This window comes from Leopardus geoffroyi, chromosome D3 (assembly GCF_018350155.1).
Source record: "Leopardus geoffroyi isolate Oge1 chromosome D3, O.geoffroyi_Oge1_pat1.0, whole genome shotgun sequence".
NCBI lineage: Eukaryota > Metazoa > Chordata > Mammalia > Carnivora > Felidae > Leopardus > Leopardus geoffroyi.
This window is the reverse complement of record NC_059339.1, coordinates 88513703-88534576: the sequence shown is the minus strand read 5'-3', so window position 1 is coordinate 88534576 and position 20874 is coordinate 88513703. Positions and strand designations below refer to the sequence as shown.

General features: G+C 38.6%; 1 protein-coding gene across 10 annotated transcripts in view; it reads left to right on the top strand.

Moving 5' to 3' along the window:
- The window catches only part of NETO1 (neuropilin and tolloid like 1), a 129529-nt gene extending 109255 nt beyond the window's left edge, over window positions 1–20274 (top strand). For 2 of the 10 annotated variants that reach the window (XM_045457083.1, XM_045457077.1), the window contains exons 9-11: window positions 1769–2327; window positions 3326–3400; window positions 4142–7863. In XM_045457083.1, the coding sequence (XP_045313039.1) occupies window positions 1769–2327; window positions 3326–3386 (620 nt within the window). In that variant the 3' untranslated portion in view covers window positions 3387–3400; window positions 4142–7863. Of the gene's footprint in view, window positions 1–1768; window positions 2328–3325; window positions 3401–4141; window positions 7864–10723; window positions 11802–17421; window positions 18146–18337 lie in introns of those variants that run through there. The other 8 variants (XR_006707267.1, XR_006707266.1, XM_045457081.1 and 5 more) reach the window with 8 other exon arrangements.
- The last annotated feature ends 600 nt before the right edge of the window (window positions 20275–20874 follow it).

The following is a 20874-nucleotide window of genomic DNA, read 5'->3' as shown; positions in this document are numbered from 1 at the left end:
TTATTTTCCTGACATTTTACGTTAAGCTTCTACCTGTTCTCAGGTCTGGCTAGTTGTTACTGAAGAGCTTGATCGTCTCCTCTTTTTTTTTTTTTTTTTTTTTTTTTAATTTTTTTTTTTCAACGTTTATTCACTTTTGGGACAGAGAGAGACAGAGCATGAACGGGGGAGGGGCAGAGAGAGAGGGAGACACAGAATCGGAAACAGGCTCCAGGCTCTGAGCCATCAGCCCAGAGCCCGATGCGGGGCTCGAACTCCCGGACTGCGAGATCGTGACCTGGCTGAAGTCGGACGCTTAACCGACTGCGCCACCCAGGCGCCCCTTGATCGTCTCCTCTTAATCGCTTACCAGAAAATGTCTGTTGTTTTGGAGATCCCTAGGCTTGAACTTCTCCACACTGTTCCAAACAATGTCACGTTCTTTGGGGAAAGCTCTGGTGCTCTCTGTTCTTGACTTACCTCTCTTCATGGGCAAAACGTCTGCATCACTGCTCTGAGTGATGGAGGGAGGCAGGGGCCGTGACCTACTTGTCTTGGAGTGACACCCCTACTTTATGAATAGGGTACTGCCCGAGGGTGGTAACCTCTGGCTTATCAGCTTGCCAGACTGACAAGACTGACAGAGACGGACAGACTCTACGAGTGAGCTTGGGCAAGTGTGCTCAGAGACAAGCATTCCCAGCCTGCTGCCCTGCTATACAGCTTCCATCCTACCAGTGGGGGCTGAGAGGAGGAATGGAGCCCTTGACAACTCAGCATCTCCTGCCTAGGATAGAGTACCTGCACTAGGGATTCAGGGGGGTGGTGAGAAATGCTAGTGGTTTGCTCCTCCTGGGGAGATACTGCAGCTGTAGAAGGGAAGGCTTAGGAGGAGGAAACTCTGTGCTGTTGTCTGAAACCTCCCTAAGTGTCCATCATGGTGAATTGGGGTGGGGTTGGGAGAAATGGGTTCAAAGGCCAGACTCTCACTGTTCTTAACGAAATTCAGTAAATTTTCTTGAATAAATGTACTTCCATTTGCTCTTTCCATTAAGATAATTTCCAGAAACTATATATATATATATGTATATATATGTATATATATATACTATATATATATATGTACATATATCTATCTATATATACATATATATATATATATAGTATTTCCAGATAGATTTCCAGATAATTTCCAGAAAAATATATATATGCACATATATTCTATTTATTTATTTAAATCACTTTTACCAGTTATGGTTGTTTCACTGGGGAAGAGGCCCATGGAAGACATCATGCCACCATTCCAGAAATTTCTGTCATGAAATTGAATTACCTTTTGATATCAGAATATTGTTGTTATTTTGAGTTCAATTATCCATGTCAGGAATAAATTCGAAACCATATAGGTAAGTCTGCGTTCCCACTAGTGGAGTCTGGGATGTTTCCTTACTCCTATGAGAAGGAAAATAATTTACCGTTTTTAACATTACTAATCCATTCCCAAACGTCATGCTGAAGGTCTTGTGAGACCTTCTCCACGCATATATTTATGTTTCAAGTAGGGGTGCTGGGCAGTGGGAGGGCTGTCTCTAAGGCCGGACGATAGGGCCCCTGTGAAAAGCGAAAGGTTTTGTTTCTAAAGATTCGTTTTTGTCACTCGAAGCGTGTGAGAGTCCCATGCTGAGCGTACGTCTTGTTAAAGTTCTCCCTATGCGCCTTGACTACCATATTAATACGCGGTGGATTGTTTCTTGTTTTGTTTGTTGTTTTCACTCTCCTCAACCTGTAGAGAAGAGGAAAGCCAGCCTGCTGGACCAGCTCACCAACACCAGTGGGACTGTCATTGGAGTGACTTCCTGCATTGTGATCATCCTTATTATCATTTCTGTCATTGTGCAGATCAAACAGCCTCGTAAAAAATATGTCCAAAGGAAATCGGACTTTGACCAGACAGTTTTCCAGGAGGTGTTTGAACCTCCCCATTATGAGTTATGCACTCTCAGAGGGACAGGAGCTACAGCTGACTTTGCAGATGTGGCAGAGGACTTTGAAAACTACCACAAACTGCGGAGATCCTCCTCCAAGTGTGTTCACGACCACCACTGTGGGTCCCACGTGTCCAGTACGAAGGGCAGCCGCAGTAACCTCAGCACAAGAGATGCTTCTGTCTTGACGGAGATGCCCCCACAGCCCATCAAACCCCTCATCCCGCCCATGAACAGAAGAAATATCCTCGTCATGAAACACAGCTACTCGCAGGATGCCGCAGATGCCTGTGACATCGACGAGATTGAGGAGGTGCCCACGACGAGTCACAGGCTGTCCCGACACGACAAAGCCGTGCAGCGGTCAGTATCAGTAGATTTTTTGATGACGACTATAACCTGAGGACCAAAATGCCTCCAAGAATATTGTGTTCTAGTCGATCTGCATTTTCACTTTCTCTTTTTGTTAATGATTCAAACCATAGGATCTCGAGTTTTTTCCTCTCCTTTTCCTTTCCCGTGCCATCCATAGGCTTCCTGAACCCTGTTTATGTACACATGTGTTTGTGTGTGAGCACACACAGACCAAAGATAGTTCATTTATTCCCACGCGTACATGACATTTACTTCTACACAGATTAGGGTTTTAATTTCTATCATAAATACGACTTGCTAATTTGCATCCACATGGTCATAAATGTCGCTCTCGTCAACTTTTAATATATTTTCAGATATAAAATGATATTTGGAAGTAATTGCCTTACCAAGATGGTTAACCCATCTTGTTGAATAATTTTAATTAAAAATAACGTATTTTGCAATATAGCGTATTATATTTTTTGTATGACAATGAAATTACCGAAATCCTTTTTTTCTACAGATCACATAATACTTACGTTACAAATTGCATATAATAGTATGGTATGCTAAAATACAAAACATTTCTATTTAAATGTAGAGAAAAATAGTAGCAACATTTAATTCATGTTCCTTTTAACAGAAAGATACTATTATCTGTATCGAATTATTAGCCATAAAATTAGTAAAAATTTTGAGGAAAGAAAATTTAATTTAGAAAAAAAAATTGATTTTAAGTCCCCTAATCCAAATTATATATGTTTTATTTTGCATGTTTACTAGCATTGAGTTTGTTTTATGAATGTACATACTTTTTTAATTCATTAGTGCATCTTAAAACCTAAAATATTTTTAGTTGATTTAGTATTTTTGCATGCTGATGGAAAAAAAAAACCTATTTCCACAGTTTTAAGAATTTTTAGGAATGCTTTTAAGTATTTGTATGAATATTTATTTTTTGTGCAAATATTACTTTGTTGAATGAAATAGCCATAACATTCCAGGTTCTGCCTCATTGGGTCTCTAAGCAAACATGAATCTGAATACAACACAACTAGGGTCTAAAAAGAAAATTCAAGGTAAGCGAATGTCCTTGGTTCCTTCTCCCACCTTGTTGTATTCTGTTTTGTTTTGTTTTGTTGCAGTTGTCTTGTTGATATTTTAAGGAATGTGCTCTTTATTCATAATTTCTTGAGATACATGTTTCGTAATATTTCATAATCAGAAATATAATGGGTTCAATGCTGATGGAATGATGATTTGTCGTAGACATATCTTTCAAAACATTGTTCACCTGCTTACCATCAAGCATTGTACTACAGTGTTATTAAAATGATGTGAAATCAGGAAGTGAAATTTTATATGTTTTAAAGTTAAAATCCGAAACTTAGTCAACTCTTTTTAAAAAGAGCAGAAGAAATGCAAGTTTTTCATAATAAAAACACTTGAAGATTGTCTCAATATAACCGAAGTCAGTATATAAAGTTGGTAATTTCCTGATTGATTTCATTTGGCAATATTCTACTCAGACTCCTACGCTAAGTATTTGGTGGTACTTATGCAATTTGTGCACTCTTATTTTTGCATGAATACGTAGCTTATCTCATCCAAATTAAATGTAGCATGTTATGTCAAAATCTATGAAGTCAAATTTTATGATATAAAATTTGAATGCTTAACAGTGTAAAATGTTCCATTGACACCAGTGGTCTACGTGTACATCTATTCTGTGATCAAATATCATAGCAGCTTTACTTTTAGCACTTGCTAATCTATATCTATATTAGACTAATCTGTCTCCAATTAAATTTGCTTGACAGCTAAACTCTTCAAAGCACTTCAAGCCTATCAACTATTCTTGACTTAGGTGAATGCACTTCCATGCTCTATATTACATTGATAAATTGATGTATTTGTATGCATTTTTCATTGGGAGAAAATGTTTTAACTGTGTTTTATTTTCAGAGAAGAACTATTTGTACAAAGATGGGGACTGTGAAAAGAAAATTCTATAGTGAATTGTGAAAAGTGGACATATTTCTAAATTCATTTCCACTGCCTTTATCCAATCTTAAGAGTTGCAGACATTTGTTATTCCTTCAGCAAGACATCCCCGCTGCACAATGATATGTTCATTTCGTAATTTGGTTGCTGGCCACCAAGTGCTCCTTAGGTTTTAAACACATTTTGAGATTTACTGGAAACTTGAAGAAGAAATTAGTTCCTGATTAAGACTATCCCGATTTTTATTTTCCCTGTTAGTTTCACTTTGTTTCCATGCTGTTTTATGTCCTCGTTATATGATTGTACGTTGTGTGATATGTGAAAAATACGATTGTGGATGAACTTTGTGTTACATGTACGTTGTTTTCATTAGATAGACTGCTTGAGAATAGTGCGCTTCTGAGGGATTTTGAACATGCTACAGTTAAGAAGTGAAAATATGGACCATGGACACACCAGCTAGAGGTTTTATGGACTATAACCATCTATTGTTGGATTATGATTAAACGCAGCCGAGAGTCTTGAGCAAAAATAACTACATTGCAATAAGAAACATCTCATTTTTTTGTCGTTGTTCTTTCCCAAATTCCCCCAACTTCCTTTTTGTTCTATATCAAAGGAAGACACTAAGTTTCAGAAATCGTTTTTGAAATCAGGTATTTTACCATTCGTACCCTTCAATAGAAATGTTTTTTGATGAAGCACTTAGCAATATGACTGAATTGGCAGTGTGAGAAACTATCCTGCATGTCAGTACTGAATATTTGAGTTGGAAAAATATCCTTTTTATTAGACACATTGTAAAAAGCATGCATTCTTGAATACTGCTGTTACACTTCCATTTCTTTGTGTCATATGCTTGCTACTTGTAACTTTTGATATAAAGATATATAAAAATGTATAATAATTTCCTAACTTGAGTTAAGAAAAATGTTTTCTTCTATTAGAGTGATAAAAAAAAAAAAACACCTGACTTAACATAAGTGCTCACTTTATATCAACTCTTTCTACCTGTTAGGCTATATAGGATGTCTTTTAGTATTGAGGCTTACTTCTCTAAAATTTGATCTCGAAAATTTTATGGAATATGTTCTTCTTTTAGAATAGGAAAATCTTTTTAAACGCTTTAAAATCACAGATCCTTCTATGCCCCCACATTACACCATTCTGAGTTGCTCTCATACTGAGACGCACAAATACTACCTGAAAGCTTACTAATCATGATGTGTTTAATATAAATAAAGTAAAACCATATGATATATTTACTTGCTGTTGAATTATATACACACTCTATAAACTTTGATTTAGTGAATGGGTACTTTTTAATATTGAATGTGTATTCTTAGAAAATAAACTTTAAAAATCAGAATTACTATCAATCTGCTTACCAACATCGCCCAAACTGCTGAATTCTATAGAATTCTGTCCTCTGAATAGTAAAGCAATCTAGTCCATCACAGTTCAAACTTTGTGACCCAAGCAGGCTTTACAAACCCATAGACGACTTACTTGCATACATCCTTATTAGGAATTCAATTTCATATATGCTACAAAAACAATTCAATGGGAAAGAAAATAAAACTTCATGATAGGAACGTTAAAGAATTATCATAGCAATTCTGAATAATCGATATTGAAAAAAAGTCAATATACATAATCACTTCCATGCATCTGATAAACTAATGAATAGAAAAAAAATATCGGACATGATAAAGAAATGTTATTTTTATTGTTTTGCTACATATTTTATACATACTGCTTATGTCATAATGTAGCCTTTATTATTTAACTTGACTGATTTATTTAATCTCAGGCCAACTCTTATGCCCTTTAATTCAAATGTAATGCATCCGCAGACTGCTAGCCATGTTTATGTTACTTTTTCTTTTTTAGAAATCTTCATAGGCCCTTTACTATTTGAATGAATAATCTCAAAATTATAATATATATATAATGTATAAATATATATATATATATACACATTTATTTATTTATCTCAAGACTTATTTCTAACAGAAAACAAAAGAAAATAAATTAAGTGACCCACTTGCCCTGTAGCTGTCCATAGGCAGCTCTTCCTAAATCTGCAGATGCTTCTGATCTGTTGGTTCACTGCTGAAAAGATCTTTGCACCAGAAATCTGCTAAAGGAGGTTAGCAACAATGAAAAGTCCAACCACACTGAGTAAATTGATAAAGATGGATTTCTTATGTACATTTAAGGCACAGCAGCTCCAGGGGCAAAATACTTCTAATGAAGAATAGGTCTTTTCGGTGGTCATGCTAAAGATATTTAAAAATGGTTTTGACGAATCAGAAGAGAAGGTAGTGACGATGCTAAGGCTAGGACCTGGAGGCATCCTGTTGGCCCTCGGAATAACCCTGGATGCTGGAGCTTGAGATCGTGGGGGTCCACCATACCTGGGAGGCCCTTGGAGGAGGCTTCTTAAAAGCCACTACTGAAATTTATCAGTATATTAAACACTTCCATTTACTGGCTTATCAGACCCTGTCACCTGAACATCAACCTTCCAATTTCAATCGGGAGACACGTTGTAGGTAAGGAATGAGATGTTTCAAGACTCTCAAGATGTTTCAAGATGTTTCAAATCCAGTTATTTTAATAAATAATTATATGTTTTGATAAAGTGAATTTAAAGATTACTTACACAAGTGCTTTCTTAATTCCGTAAGATGTTTTCCAAAAGCATAATTACGCACTATATTAGTTAATTTGAAAAGAGCCATTTTCCTTTTATTTCTTATATTTTTGAATTAACTTTCAAACACCAGGAGACATATCCTGATTATAGGCAACACCTGGGAAACCCTGCATTCAGCCTCTTCCTTTTGTCCAAGTGCATTTCACCTGCCTAATTCGAGATGGGTGTGCTGATTGGGAAATACTGTTTGGGGGGGGGGGCTGATTTTATATACATGCAATTTCTAGGTATCATATTGCCAGGCAGATTTATGTAATGTTTGATTTTCTATCATTCACTTGCATTTGCTCGGACAATTGAAATGTGGCCATAAACAGAACTGTAGATCAATGTCACTGAACTTTTAAAGGAGAACAGTCCACATTGTGGAAATGCCAGCTTTTCTGTTTTGCATTATTTTTTTCCACTAAAAATATTTTAATGGGTCTGACTCCATAAACTGCCATTCTTGGTGTTTAATAAGGTTAGGCCTTTGACAAAAGCTGAATGAATATTCACGTAAACTGTTGCATTAATTTTTCTCTATTTTTCCCTTAGGAATTTGGGTTTTTCTCAAATTTGATAGCTTTTTAAAAAATCCCATGAATCGATTTTCCTCGACTTCAGAATATCATTATAAATGACAGAATCTGATACTGGTTCCTGTTACCTTAATTAAAGTAATGGCGAATAATTTATTGATGTTTTGGTGGTGAAATAAATGATAGCATTTTTATCTTATTATGACGTTTGTCTATTTCAATGATGAAAATGAGTCCTGTCAGATTCCAGCTCTGGAGGGAGGTTAAATAAATAAAGTCTTTAAAATTCTCTAAATGTCTATGACTTGGAAAGCGAGTTTCAGTTTTTTCCCACTTTGCTGAAACAAGTTCGTTTTGATATCCCGGCTACTTATGCATTCTTCTCCTCTTTGCTTGTTTCTGTCTGTCACGCTCATGGCACAGAGGGCCCAGTCGGCAAATTGTTAAGTAGAGGAAGAACAGAAGAATCAGGATTTGAATTTATTATAAATCTCTTATCCATTTAATTAGTATTTCACATCCCCCTCTTAAAGGTTGAAAAAAAAGTAGCAAAATGGGGCAGCTAGGTGGCTCAGTCCGTTAAGCGTCTGACTCTTGATTGCGGCTCAGGTCATGATTTCCAGGGTTTTGAGTTGGAGCCCCAGGTCGGGCCCTGTTCTGGCAGCTCCAAGCTTGTTTGGGATTCTCTGTCCCTCTCTCTGCCCCTCCCCACTCGTGCTGTCTCTGTCTCTCTCGAAATAAATAAATAAATAAATAAAATTAGGAAAGAAAATAATAGCAAAATAAAAGATACATTGTAAAAGTAGCCAGAGATGTGTTTTTATAATTTTATTCCATAAATCTTATCGCTTTTGTTAACGTAGATGTATCCTGATTTCTTTTATTAATGAGTTGTTTAAATTGTACTGCAAGTTTCTTTAACTGAATAATAACATTCAAGTAAATCTAAGTGTCCTAGAAATACCAAACGTAGGTGACCAATGTCAGACATTCACTGTATGTCATCATTTTTTATGGTTGCCTCCAGTTCTGTAGTTCTTTGTGCATTATTAAAGAAGTAAATGCCCTCTTGATATGTCTTTAATTCCTCAAAGGTAAGAAGTTAAACTCTATCTGTTTCTCACTTAGGTCAGTTACCAGGGTCTAGGGTTGGTTTCTAGAAAATGTTTTATTCCTGCAGCAGTATGATTGTACAGTTTCCACGGCTTTACATTCATAGTAATTGTGCAGTCAACGTATTCTCATTTGTCCCCAACTCCTAACGCATCTCCAAACTCTGAGGCATGCCATTTTATATTGGTCCATTCTTTGAAAAGTGATTTTTTTGCTCTGCTCCTAATAGTCACAGGTGGAGACACAAAATATAACAGTGAGCAGAAAGCACAATGTATAAATTATTTAAAAGGAAGTATTCCTTTTGTATCACACTATAAAATGTGTACTCTTTAATCACTTTCTCGTGAGTTAAGTTTGACATCAACATAGCCAGGGGCGCCTGGGTGGCTCAGTCGGTTAAGTGTCTAAGTCTTGATTTCGGCTCAGGTCATGATCTCACAGTTTGTGAGATGGAGCCCTGTGTTGGGCTCTGTGCTGTCAGAATCTGTTTGGAATTTCCTCTCTCTTCCTCTCTCTGCCCCTTCCCTACTCACACCCTTTCTCTCTCTCTCAAAGTAAATAAAAACCATTAAAAAAAACTAACATCAACATAGCCAGCCTCTTTTGAACTTATACAGTCTATATACTGGGATTTTTCTTAAATGCTTTGGGAATGAAAAAAAGAAAAAAAGGCCGAAATCTATTGGGGAACATAATTATGGAGCTTCATAGAAGGAAGGGTATTTAGAAGAGCTAGATCAAAACAACAAAATGCAAAATTATTTGCCAAGTTTTTCACCTTAAAAAGCTAATTAGTGGGGTGCCTGGGTGGCGCAGTCGGTTAAGCGTCCCACTTCAGCCAGGTCACGATCTCGCGGTCCGTGAGTTCGAGCCCCGCGTCGGGCTCTGGGCTGATGGCTCAGAGCCTGGAGCCTGTTTCCGATTCTGTGTCTCCCTCTCTCTCTGCCCCTCCCCCGTTCATGCTCTGTCTCTCTCTGTCCCCAAAATAAATAAAACGTTGAAAAGAAAAAAAAAAAAAGCTAATTAGTAACCTTCTTCATGATCTTGAATGGAAGATTACACATATTCAATTGTCAAGAGAACGTAATAAAGACGATGCTTTATGATAAAGAAGTTAGTAGCATATGAGATACACATATCTTCTCAAGGGGATCAAGAGAGGCTTAATGGATGGTTGTCTTTCTAAGCAGCTCTTCAAGGTTGGAGACCATCGAATAGTGGGGCAGGGAGAGATTTGTGCCTAGAGAAGTTAGAGCAGGAAGCAGTCTTGGGAGGCCAGGTATTCATCTGAGTTAGCTGGAGCGTAGGAGTAGACTAAAGGAGAAACAGTAAATATAGTTGGAAGAGTAGTTTGGCATTTGCATATTGATTTCTGAGCACGTGTAGTTTCATCTAAAGGAGTTCGTGTTTTTCCCAAGGAGAATGCTTTAATGTTTCATAGCGTGATACGGTTTATGAACTATACTTTAAGTCGAATGCTCCGACAGCAGTGTGCTTGTCCAGTTGAAGGAGACTGGAATAAGTAAAGGGAATCAAGAACAATACAAAAACAAAACACTAAGAAAGAATAAACTGTTGGTAGATATCCAGAAATATCTGTCTTGCTTTTCTATTTCCTGCCATACTTTTTTAAGTTTCAAGATTGTGATTGGCTAAGTAACCAACACACTGAGTGCTATATGCTAAACACCCTTCCAAGTGTTTGACAATTAAGCATTCTGTCGGTCATCTTAGCAGTTCCAACACTAATAATAGCAATGCTCGTTGTTATGGCTGTTACTCCACTGTATATAGGAGGACATTGAACACAGTTTGATTAACATTTCCAAGACCTCACCAAAGGAAGTGATAAATCCGACTGACCCAGAGCTGATTAATGCTGGAATCAGCCAGCAATCCTCACCCATGTGCCTATGGCCCTCGAGGAGTCAACATACGTTTTGCCAAAAGTAGTTAATTCATATTCATAGTAACCCCATCGTGTTGGCTTTCCTTCACTGTAAAAATTTATATTATAGCAACTTCTCTCCGCCCTGTAGCACTTAAGGATCAAATGACAATGCATCGGAGGATATTTTGTATATCCTTACGTACGTTATCAAAGTCGTGTGTAAACTTCATCTACATCCGACACAGAACAAATGCATCGTCTGTCAAGAGCAGTAATGGAGATGATCTCCAGCCCTTCCTGTGTTCACAGTGAGATGATTGACTTCCAGAACCCACTGACTGTTATTCAAGGGAATGACATTTTCTCGGATGCTTATGCTATCGTGTCATCTCATTGAACTCCAGAGCTACTAAATGACCCTCAAAGCCCTAGTCATCAAATATATGCAGAAATACCAACACTTGGAAGAAAATCCTGTTTTCAATGCCAGACAATTTTTGGATATGAATCTGCATGATATAAACAGTGGATAAGCAAGCATGCAGACAGCTATATTGAAAATTACGGTCTCCTAACCACAATTATGATGTAAAAATGTGATATAATGCGCTGAAAGTCATGTGTCCCTTTTCAACAGGGAAAATTCAGAATTCAAATTTTAGGTTCATTTCATCCTACTTATGTGCTCCTAAAAAAAGCTGTTTGAACCCTCCGAGCTCTGGGGCCTTTATCTGTGAAAGAGAGGGCCTATACCTCATGAAAACAGTTGCTGAGACACTTGGAATCAGTTGTGTCCATGAACGAACAACACGAAACCCGTTTTACTAACGTGAGGGCTGTCTGTCCATTTGTGCGTTACCAGTCTGTTCTCCAGAGTGGGAAAAATGTCTCCGATATGTGACACCTTTATAAATCCACGAACCAGCCACTGCTGATGACCCGGGAGTGCTCCGTGTTTGTGATTCCCAAGGGTTTAGTCAGCTCAGGACAAGACCTCAGCTTTCAAGGCAGTAGTCAACTGACATCAGTGAATGAGGGATCACGAATGATGGGACCAAATGGAAGGAATGTCGCGGTTGGTTGGGCATAATGAGGATGATCATGGAAGAGACACCAACACAGATATGGTATAAATAATATGTTGGGGAACCTGGGGGGCTCAGTCCCTTAAGTGTCTGACTCTTGATTTCAGCTCAGGTCAGGGTCTCAGTTTCAGGTTTCATGAGTTTGAGGCTCAAGTTGGGCTCTGTGCTGACAGTGGAGAACCTACTTGGGATTTTCTCTCTCTCTCTCTCTCTCTCTCTCTCTCTCTCTCTCGCCCTCTCTCTCTCTCTGCCCCTCCACCACTCAGACACATGCTCTCTCTCTCTCCCTCCCTCTCTCTCTCTCTCTCTCTCTCTCTCAAAATAAATATACTTAAAAGCATGTAATTGAGAATTGCTAATTTTTAGAATATAAGTGTTTGAAGACAAGCCTCAGGACTGACCAATTTGGGTATCCTTCAAAGTAACTGTTAAGTGCATAGTCAATGTGGGTCTGTTAAATGAAGAAATGAGTAGAAAAATTACACTTAAAAATAAACAAATTTTTTATTTGTCACAGATAAATGTCCTGACCTGATTCCTGGCTTGTATTTATTAGCCCTTCCTTCTAGAAGTTACAGAACTAAGCCAGTTTATAAACTAAGTCTAAAGAGGGGCACCTGGGTGGCTCAGTCGATTAAGTGTCCGACTTCAGCTCAGGTCATAATCTCCCGGTTTATGAGTTCGAGCCCGGCGTTAGGCTCTGTGCGGACAGCTCGGAGCCCGGAGTCTGCTTCGGATTCTGTGTCTCCTGTCTCTGCCCCTCCCCAACTTGTGCTCGGTCTCTCTCTCAATATTTTTTTTTTTTTTAAAGTTAAGAATAAATAAAAACAAAAGTAAGCCTAAAGAAGTAACATTTAGTAACCATCGTTACAGGCACACTAGCTAAAAAAACAAACAAAAAAGCTAATTTGAGGTTCTGCTTTCTAAGCAAACACACACACAATACGAATAAAAAAAATGGGAAGTTTTGAAGAACCAAAACTTAGACTCACATTTAAGTAGAATTGCTTGAAGTACGTATCTATCCAGTATACTTAGGATCCGTGGATCATTCATGATGTTTAACTTCTCACATCTGCTCACTTTATGAATGAAAGCGTCTTTTAAAAAATATCACTCTTTAAAACACAAGTTTTCCAGGTAGATCATCATCGTTAAGATGGATCTTAGGAACACACTTTCCTATAATACACCCGCCCCACTTTCTGAAAGGACAGTCTTTATGTGTTAAAAAAAAAAAAAAAAAAAAAAAAAAAGTCATTACCTGGTAATCCCAACTATTTTGTAAAATGTTAATGCACTTGGGGCCAAACACTCTCCGTTCACTTTCGATAGCCAAGCTTTCCCCCCGTTTATATTGAGACTTTTACAAATTACGTAGGTATTTTCTGACCAGACCTTTACCCTTCAGTTGCTTGTAAATGGGCATCATTTGTTTAAGGACGGTGCCTGTTGGTGAGATCTGCTATCTCACCTCCAGTTTGACTGCTCTGAATTACCAGGCCTGGGACGCTGCACCCTGGTCGTTTCTTTGCCAGCTGGTCCCCGCTCAGGTCTCCTAACAGAAGGTAGAGGAGGAAGATGGAAAAGCAGCTCGAGACCTCAAGGACTTGAGTCTGAAGGCTGCTCAGGCTTCATATAGCTTATGAACTCGGTGCTACCTCCTAATTCCCTGTCTGTTTTCTCGACCTTTCAAGCTGTGCAACAGATTCCTTTTATCACACTCCCTCTTGATGTACCCGGTCTGTTTTCTGTTTTCCTGGCCGGAGGATTCTGATGGATTTTAACTGGCATGTTGGTCCTTGCTACGAGCATTTGAAAATTCTGCCCCGAGATTCTTGTGCTTAGCTTTTGAGATCTTGTCTAGTTCCATTTCACACACTGGCTAAATAATTTCTGAAATATTAGTTTTATAGCATGAGCTCTTAAAATTGATATGACGATCATGCCTATGTTTATAATGAACAGGTGTTCCTTTTCATGGGGTGGGTAGTCCTCAATTCCTGTTGAGATAAGGGGTGGGGGAGACATTTGTAGTGACAAGACCTTGACATGAAAACATTGTGGATGCTCTTTTGAATTTATATTCCAGACCTAGCCAGCTCTGGGCAACTTCTTAATTCGTTTATGCGCACCATAATCAATTCTGGTGTATCCTTACAGTTTACTTTCTTCTTCAGGAATAAAGTGGGTTTTTTTGTTTGTTTGTTTGCTTGTTTTGTTTGTTTGCTTTTTGTTTTTGTTTTCCAAATGCTTGGGCAGTTTTGGCCTACTGGCACCTTCAAGAGAGCCTAGAGACCCTGTTCTGGTGTATTAGAAGTTTCAGGGCATTTCCGAGGAGGGCTAATAATTGAAATTCTAATGAATCAGCCACAGAACTTGCAAAGTGAAAATTTTATAACTTCGGTCTTTCACAGGGAGTGCCTTTGAATCTAATCTCCTGGCGGTAAGAATTCTAATCTGAGTCAACCACCCTCAGACTTTCATCTCAAGGGAACAGGGAGACAACTAAACGTGGCTGATAGGTGAACTGAGTAATTTTGACTCAGTCTGTGGTCTATTTAATTGCAATTTTCTGCAGTTCGTGAACATACAGGAGAAAAGATCCATTTTTCTGGCTTAATCATATGAAACCGTAGCTTGTTATGATAAACTAATTTCGTGCAGAAAATATTCTTGATGCCATTTAAATTTGGATTTTTACCAGAACACTCACATGTATTTATCTCAGTGGAGTGACAACCAGCAAAACAGTAGCTGTGCATTAAAGTATTAAAAAAGTCACCATTGGCAAATACTCAGCTTACATGCAACACTGTCCTAAGTATCTTACAGGTATTTACACAGTTAATTCTCATAACAACCTTACAAGCTAGATATTATTAGCTTTATTGTACAGATGAGAAAATGAGGTCCAAAGAAGTTAAATATCATTGCCAAGATCACGTAACTAATACATTATGAGGCCCGGATTTAAACTTTGGAAGTCTGGATACAAAATCCGTGGTCTTTTTTTGTTTTTTAAATGATTGGTTGTTTATTTATTTTTAGAGAGAGAGAAAACGAACAGAGAGGGGCCGAGAGAGAGAGAGAGAGAGAGAGAGAGAGAGAGTGAGTGTCCCAAGCAGGCTCTGAGTTGTCAACTCTTAATTGCATGACCTGAGCTGAAACCAAGAATCAGACGCCTAACTGAGTGAACCAACCAGGCGCCCCTAGAATCCATAGTCTTGACTGTTCATCAAATTACTTCTCAGTGATTTCCCATTTATTAATTTTAATAAATGGGAAGAAAGATATTAGTCACTGATTTCAATCCACTCTTTCTAACCTAGTGAGCACAGAAACAGGAGAGAGAAGGAATAGACGACAGAGATAACAGAATCAATTCTGCTTGAAAGCATTCTTTAGGAATTCCTGGGGAGATACTGGAGACCTGTCATGGAGAATCTCTACGTACAAAACCATTTTAGCACCTGGTCTGTCGAGGTTGCTTTTAGTAAATGAATTTAGAGTTTATGGATTTATAGCACGAGGCCTGCTAAAACTGTTAGAGTCAGCACGTGACTATCTCAGTAGTAAATGACAATGTCTCGTAACTAAAATATCTCACTTTGTACAAGCGATGGCTTACGTGCAACACTTCGAGAGCTCCTGTGTGTAAATGGTATTGAGGTTCTCCCGCCGCAGCTATAAAGGACCCGGTGAGTTGGGTTTGTATACCCAGCTTCCACATACGTCGCCTTCAATGCAAAATTACCTCTATTCTTTGAATTATGGGTAAATTTTGATTCTGTGGGAGGTATGTGATTCTTGTAAGTCTGACTTGGAAGTCTGACTTGTCTGCTTTATCACGGACTTTCCTCCAGTTGAAGTCTTGCGGAATTCAGAGTTCGTTGCTGAAGCTGTATGCTTGTTTGGCTTGACTCGGTGGTTGTCATGAGTCCTGTTAATGTATTCAACAAACACACCGGGAGCAACAGCAGTTCATTCAATAAATATTTATTGTATCCATACTAGGTTCATGGAGCTGTTTGAGTCACCCAACAGAAAAGATATTCACTCTTTTATGTCATGTAATCTAGGCGAAGGAAACAAAGAACAAAGAAAAGCAATAACAATAAAAATCCTGGGGCCTGTTGTGCACGTACCTTGAAAGAAAAACAAGGCATATTAGGGGCTAAGTGTTGAGATACAGGTTTGGCATTTCATGCAGAAAAGACATGACCAGGCTCTCTGAGAATGTGACGTTTGGCCAAAATCTTAATGGAGTAAAACGGACGGGTCAGTATCTGAGGGAAGAGATTTTCGGGCAGAAGGAGTGTAGTGGCTATGGTTGAGAAGATGCTGTGGTGGGAAAAGAGGGGGAGAGAGAAGGCAGGAGCCATCAAGGGTGGAGTGGCCAGGATTGAGATCAGTTAGGGGCAATGAAGATTTTGTTCTGACTGAAATGGGAAGCCACTGGAGGGTTTTGTCAGGGTCACAACATGGCTGCTTTCCCTGCTCTGCTCTGTCTGCTGGGTTGAGAAAAGCCTGTAAAGGAGCAAGGGGGAGGTCATTGAGAACAGGAGGACATTCAGTAGTGCAGGTGATGCATAAAACAGGTGTGGCATATCTGTCAGGGTGCAGAGTCAGGAAAACCAAAGCCACTATCCATATCCCGGGAATTAAAATGCATCTAGGAATTAAGGGCTTATATAAGCTTTGGAAAACCCAAGGAGCAGAGGTCAGAGAAGCTTCCCCAAAGGTCTTTAGCCTGATGATGCCTAGAAGATCCCGAAATTCTCAAGATTCTTTGGAAAACGCCACGAAATTATGTGAGTCTACAGATAGTTCTGAAGAACATGCCTGCACATATGTGGGTATCATACATGCCCATGCGTCTGGCTGTGCTTGCCTTTGGAGAATAATGGCCTCCACATCTTTTCCGTCAGTAGAATCTCTCATGAGTGCTCATCAGTGACAAATCCTATCATTAATTTGTACTTTCCAAAATTCCTTGACCTGGAATTATTACCTGCTTATAGTATTGCTTTCAAAGTCGTTTTCTTTTTGTATGTCATTATTCCTCAATGCCTTGGTAGAGAGGAGAGGTAGATACTGTATGGTGACACTCTGTCCTCTGGACGTAGTTCACCCCAATGAATTTCATTATGAAATAGTTAACTTGCTGATTTTTATATCATTCTTTCCTACCCGTGTATCAGCTTTTTGAGGAAAGCAGAGATCCTTTTCATTTTTGTATCCCGGAGGATAGCACCTTCCTGGAATATCCTGGATGCACAGTCAATACTTTTTGTTTGAATGAAAAACTTTTCCATAATAAAAGGAATCATCATAGGACAAATTGAATGCTAACACACTGAGAGAATCGATACGGACAAGTAGAGACGTGTGTAATAAAGAGATATACACCATTCAAGAGAAATTATCCATACAAAATTACAATTCAAATTTGAGTGAATTTGTGAAGGAAGTATAGGAAATAAAGAAATGTGAAGAGCAGGAAAATATATAAGAAGCAAGATTTTTTTTTTTTTTTAAATAAAGTATACAGGGCATAGCTAGGCTTAAAACAACTCCAGATTATTTTGAGTATACCATTTTATTTTTTCTGCTTTTTTTATTATTAATTATTATTGTTATTATTTTCATCAGGGAATCTTTCAACTATTCATGACTGACTTGGGAAGAAAAGATTAGAGATTTATATTCTCAAGGCTTGCCAAGTATAATTGAATTGATATGCTTGTATTTTTTTCAGATGCCATTACACTTTTGGTGCAATACTTTGTAAATAGACAGCTCAATCTTCTTGTCAAGTTCTGAAAGGACATATCTAAGGACTATCCAAGAAAACATTTTGGAGATTGTGCTTACAAAAAAAAAAAAAAAAAATGCAATCCCAGCAAAATCCCTTTAGAGCCGGACTTGATCCTGTTGTTTTCCATGGAGCACTCTCAATTTACCTGATGGTCCCGGGCAGGTTAGAACACGGCAGAAACTGGAGCTCAGTCACAGCAAAGGCAAGCGAAACCACACATCTGTTAGGAGAGTCTGGTTTTCAACAACAGACACTTAGTTTTCTCATGTTTTAGAGTAAACATTCATCATGAAAATGGCAAGTTGCTACGAGTAAGATAAGGTTAACTATAAAGAAGATTCTTGGACACACATTGTTTTGTTTAACTGTATCCTGACTGTCATTCTGAAGGAAGATGTTATTACATTCTTCGTCTTACAGGTGAGTAACCTGCATCTTAAAGGAAGTCAACCGATTTACCCAGTTCGCAGAGCCAGTAGATGGAGGGACTCCCAGACCCTAACCTAGGCTTCCTACTGACATACCCATTTTCTCTCAAAGTACTGACTTTATACACTGAGCCCCAGAGATGTGCTAATGCTTGATATACATTTTCCAGTTCAACCCTCAGAATCACATTATAGGGGTGGGGGAGGGTTGGTTGGTAAACAGCCCGTGCCTTTTCTGAGGGGAATCGATGCTCGGTGACTCTCAGTGACCAATGCCAAAGAAAGAATTTAAAACCATTTGGAAGGCAAAAGCAAAGCAAAACAAAACAAAATCAAAACAAAAAACCAATAATATGTATACAACCTCATCTCTAGGAAAGCTGTTTTTCCCCAGCATCAGAAGTTATTTATTTGGTTTCTCTTTGTAGGAATGATGTTGGGTTGTCTGTTCTTAAAGAAGCACCACCAATCTTCTCTACTAGGACTGGAAACTAGGTCTCCAAGTCTCCCTTCCTTCTCTGGCTCTGCGTTAGAGTTTGTCAGTGACAGACACTCACAAAGGGTTTAAGGGGAAGACGGAGTGGAAGCCATTCTTCTCGGGAGGTCTTGGGGGGCAGATGCAGCGGCTTCTTGGCCACACCCACGAACTCCCAGTTCTCCATCGTGGTGACCAGACATGGAAGCTTCTACGTGTCTGTGAGCTCTGGCTTCTGTCCAGTCCCCGTGCTGCGGTCAACGGTCCTCCGGGACTGCTTCTCCAGTCCTTCAGCTACTGCCTTCCAGACTTTTACTAGCCATCTCCTCTCACATCTGTGGAATCCCCAACTCCCATCTTAAATTCCTCATTCTTAAAATGCTCTAGAAATTCTATTTCCCTGACTGAACCCAGGCTAACACAGGTGGAAGGTCGGTACTGGGGCCTAATCCCAAGTGCGTGATCATCAGTAAAGGTGCGGTGTTTCTCTTCTGAAAGAAACAAAGAATGGCCGCTCAGTGGAACACACTGGAAATTTTAGAAATAATGTATACTGCAACAAGTTCACTTAATTCTACCCAGTCGACTGTGAAGGGGAGGGAATGATAGAAGGCATCAGAGAAATAATTAACATGTGCAAATAAGCCTGTGGAAATGATAAGGGGAATGGTTACCTAATTCTTTTACCAGTCAAGTATAGTGCCCTTGGGAGGAGAGGAATGACACGTATTGGCTTTGATATAAGTGGGTTGCACACACATGTGCAAAAGGATTTTGACATCATAAGAGCAAAAATAGGAACGATGTTCTCAATATCAAGAAATGAGACGAAGGATATAATGTGTTGATAATGATATTGGTATATTATATATTGACTATATTTTTAAAAGCCTGTACTCTAGAAAATGTACTTTCCTTTTTACTGTTAACATGGCTACCATTTGTTGTGTCTATACAAGGTTTGAGCCCATTGAGTTTATAAGAAATTACGTATTTTTTTGTGTGATAGGTAATGTAGTACAAGCATATGAAAATAACATGTTCAGGTAAGCATATGATTTAACAGCCTGGATTGTTAAGTCGTGGATCATAAAGATAAGGTCTTAGTGCACACCAAACAGCAGCATATTAAAACTATATACGGTGGAAAAAAACCAGTTTCTTGCGTGCAGGGTATACAAAACTCAAACATAAAATGATGGTACTGTCACTGATGCTGTCATAAAGATTAATGCAGAGGAAACCTTTTGAAAACGAAATATGCTATTAAATGTTCATTATGAGATTCGGCCCCATCTATCAGTATCCACTAAATAAAGATTAACAGCCTTCTCTCTACTACAGATGTTACTTATTCTGTCTTGGTCTCAGATTAAAGAATCTGTATCCATAACACTGCTGCAAATTTCTCATTGAAAGGAATCAAGACAATACACAAATACATTATGTGACTCTTAACAATCTGATCGAAATAGTTACAGACAGTACTTTGTTTGACACAAGTGAATACTAATTTGTGAATTCAAAATATGACTTATTTAGCATAATATCTTCAAAAGAGCAAGAAGAAAAACTAGGTCTGTAATATGGTAAATGTGTAGTGAGCCTTTCGCACAGTGTCACAAAGAACGTATCTGGAACTGATTGCCAATTAAGAATGTCACTTGCGGTGACAGCAAAGGTGCCTGGTTTCAGCGTCTTTCACCTGAAATGTTCAGTCTCTTGCAATTATCATGAGTAGTGATGAATTGCACAAACGTCCAAGAGGAAACTTACCTGGTGGTGTTTGCCTTCACATATGTTCAATGTCATGCCAACTTTTAATGTAGAAACCTAACAAATAAAAAGAATTGTCTCAGAAAATAAAATTGTTACTGTGTTTTTATGAGACTTCTGTCATGGCTACTGGATTTTATAGCTTCTACGGTATCCACTTTCCCTTGTTGCGTGACCTTCATTTTGGCTGAAACACCATCCATTACTGGTCTGCAGTCAATTCTCAGTACCTGTACCCCTATATTCCTGTTGGGGGTGCTCATCACCCGTGTTCCTCAACGCAACCCCCCCCCCCCCACTGAGGTAAACATTACTCCAAGCATTACTCAACAAGTAATGTAGGAAACAGTCATCCCTCTAGATGGAAAATTCCATGGAGAGCAAGAGCTATGTTTTGTTTCATTACCTCCCCATATACAGTATCCAATATAGCTCCAGGAATATAGTAGGCTATCAATGTACATTTGGTGAACAAATATATATAAGTGATGTGGATAAAATATTTTTAAATAATAATTGATGTTTAGTTTCTGTTCTTTCCCTCCCTTCCTTCCTTCCCTCCTTCCTTCCCTCCTTCCTTCCTTCCTTCCTTCCTTCCTTCCTTCCTTCCTTCCTGTTTTCTTGCTTTCTTCTTCATATCAAGGGCCTCATAGCTTCCAGCATCAGGACATTTTTCTTTTAAAATAGTCATCTTGGCAGGAGTGAGATGTGACC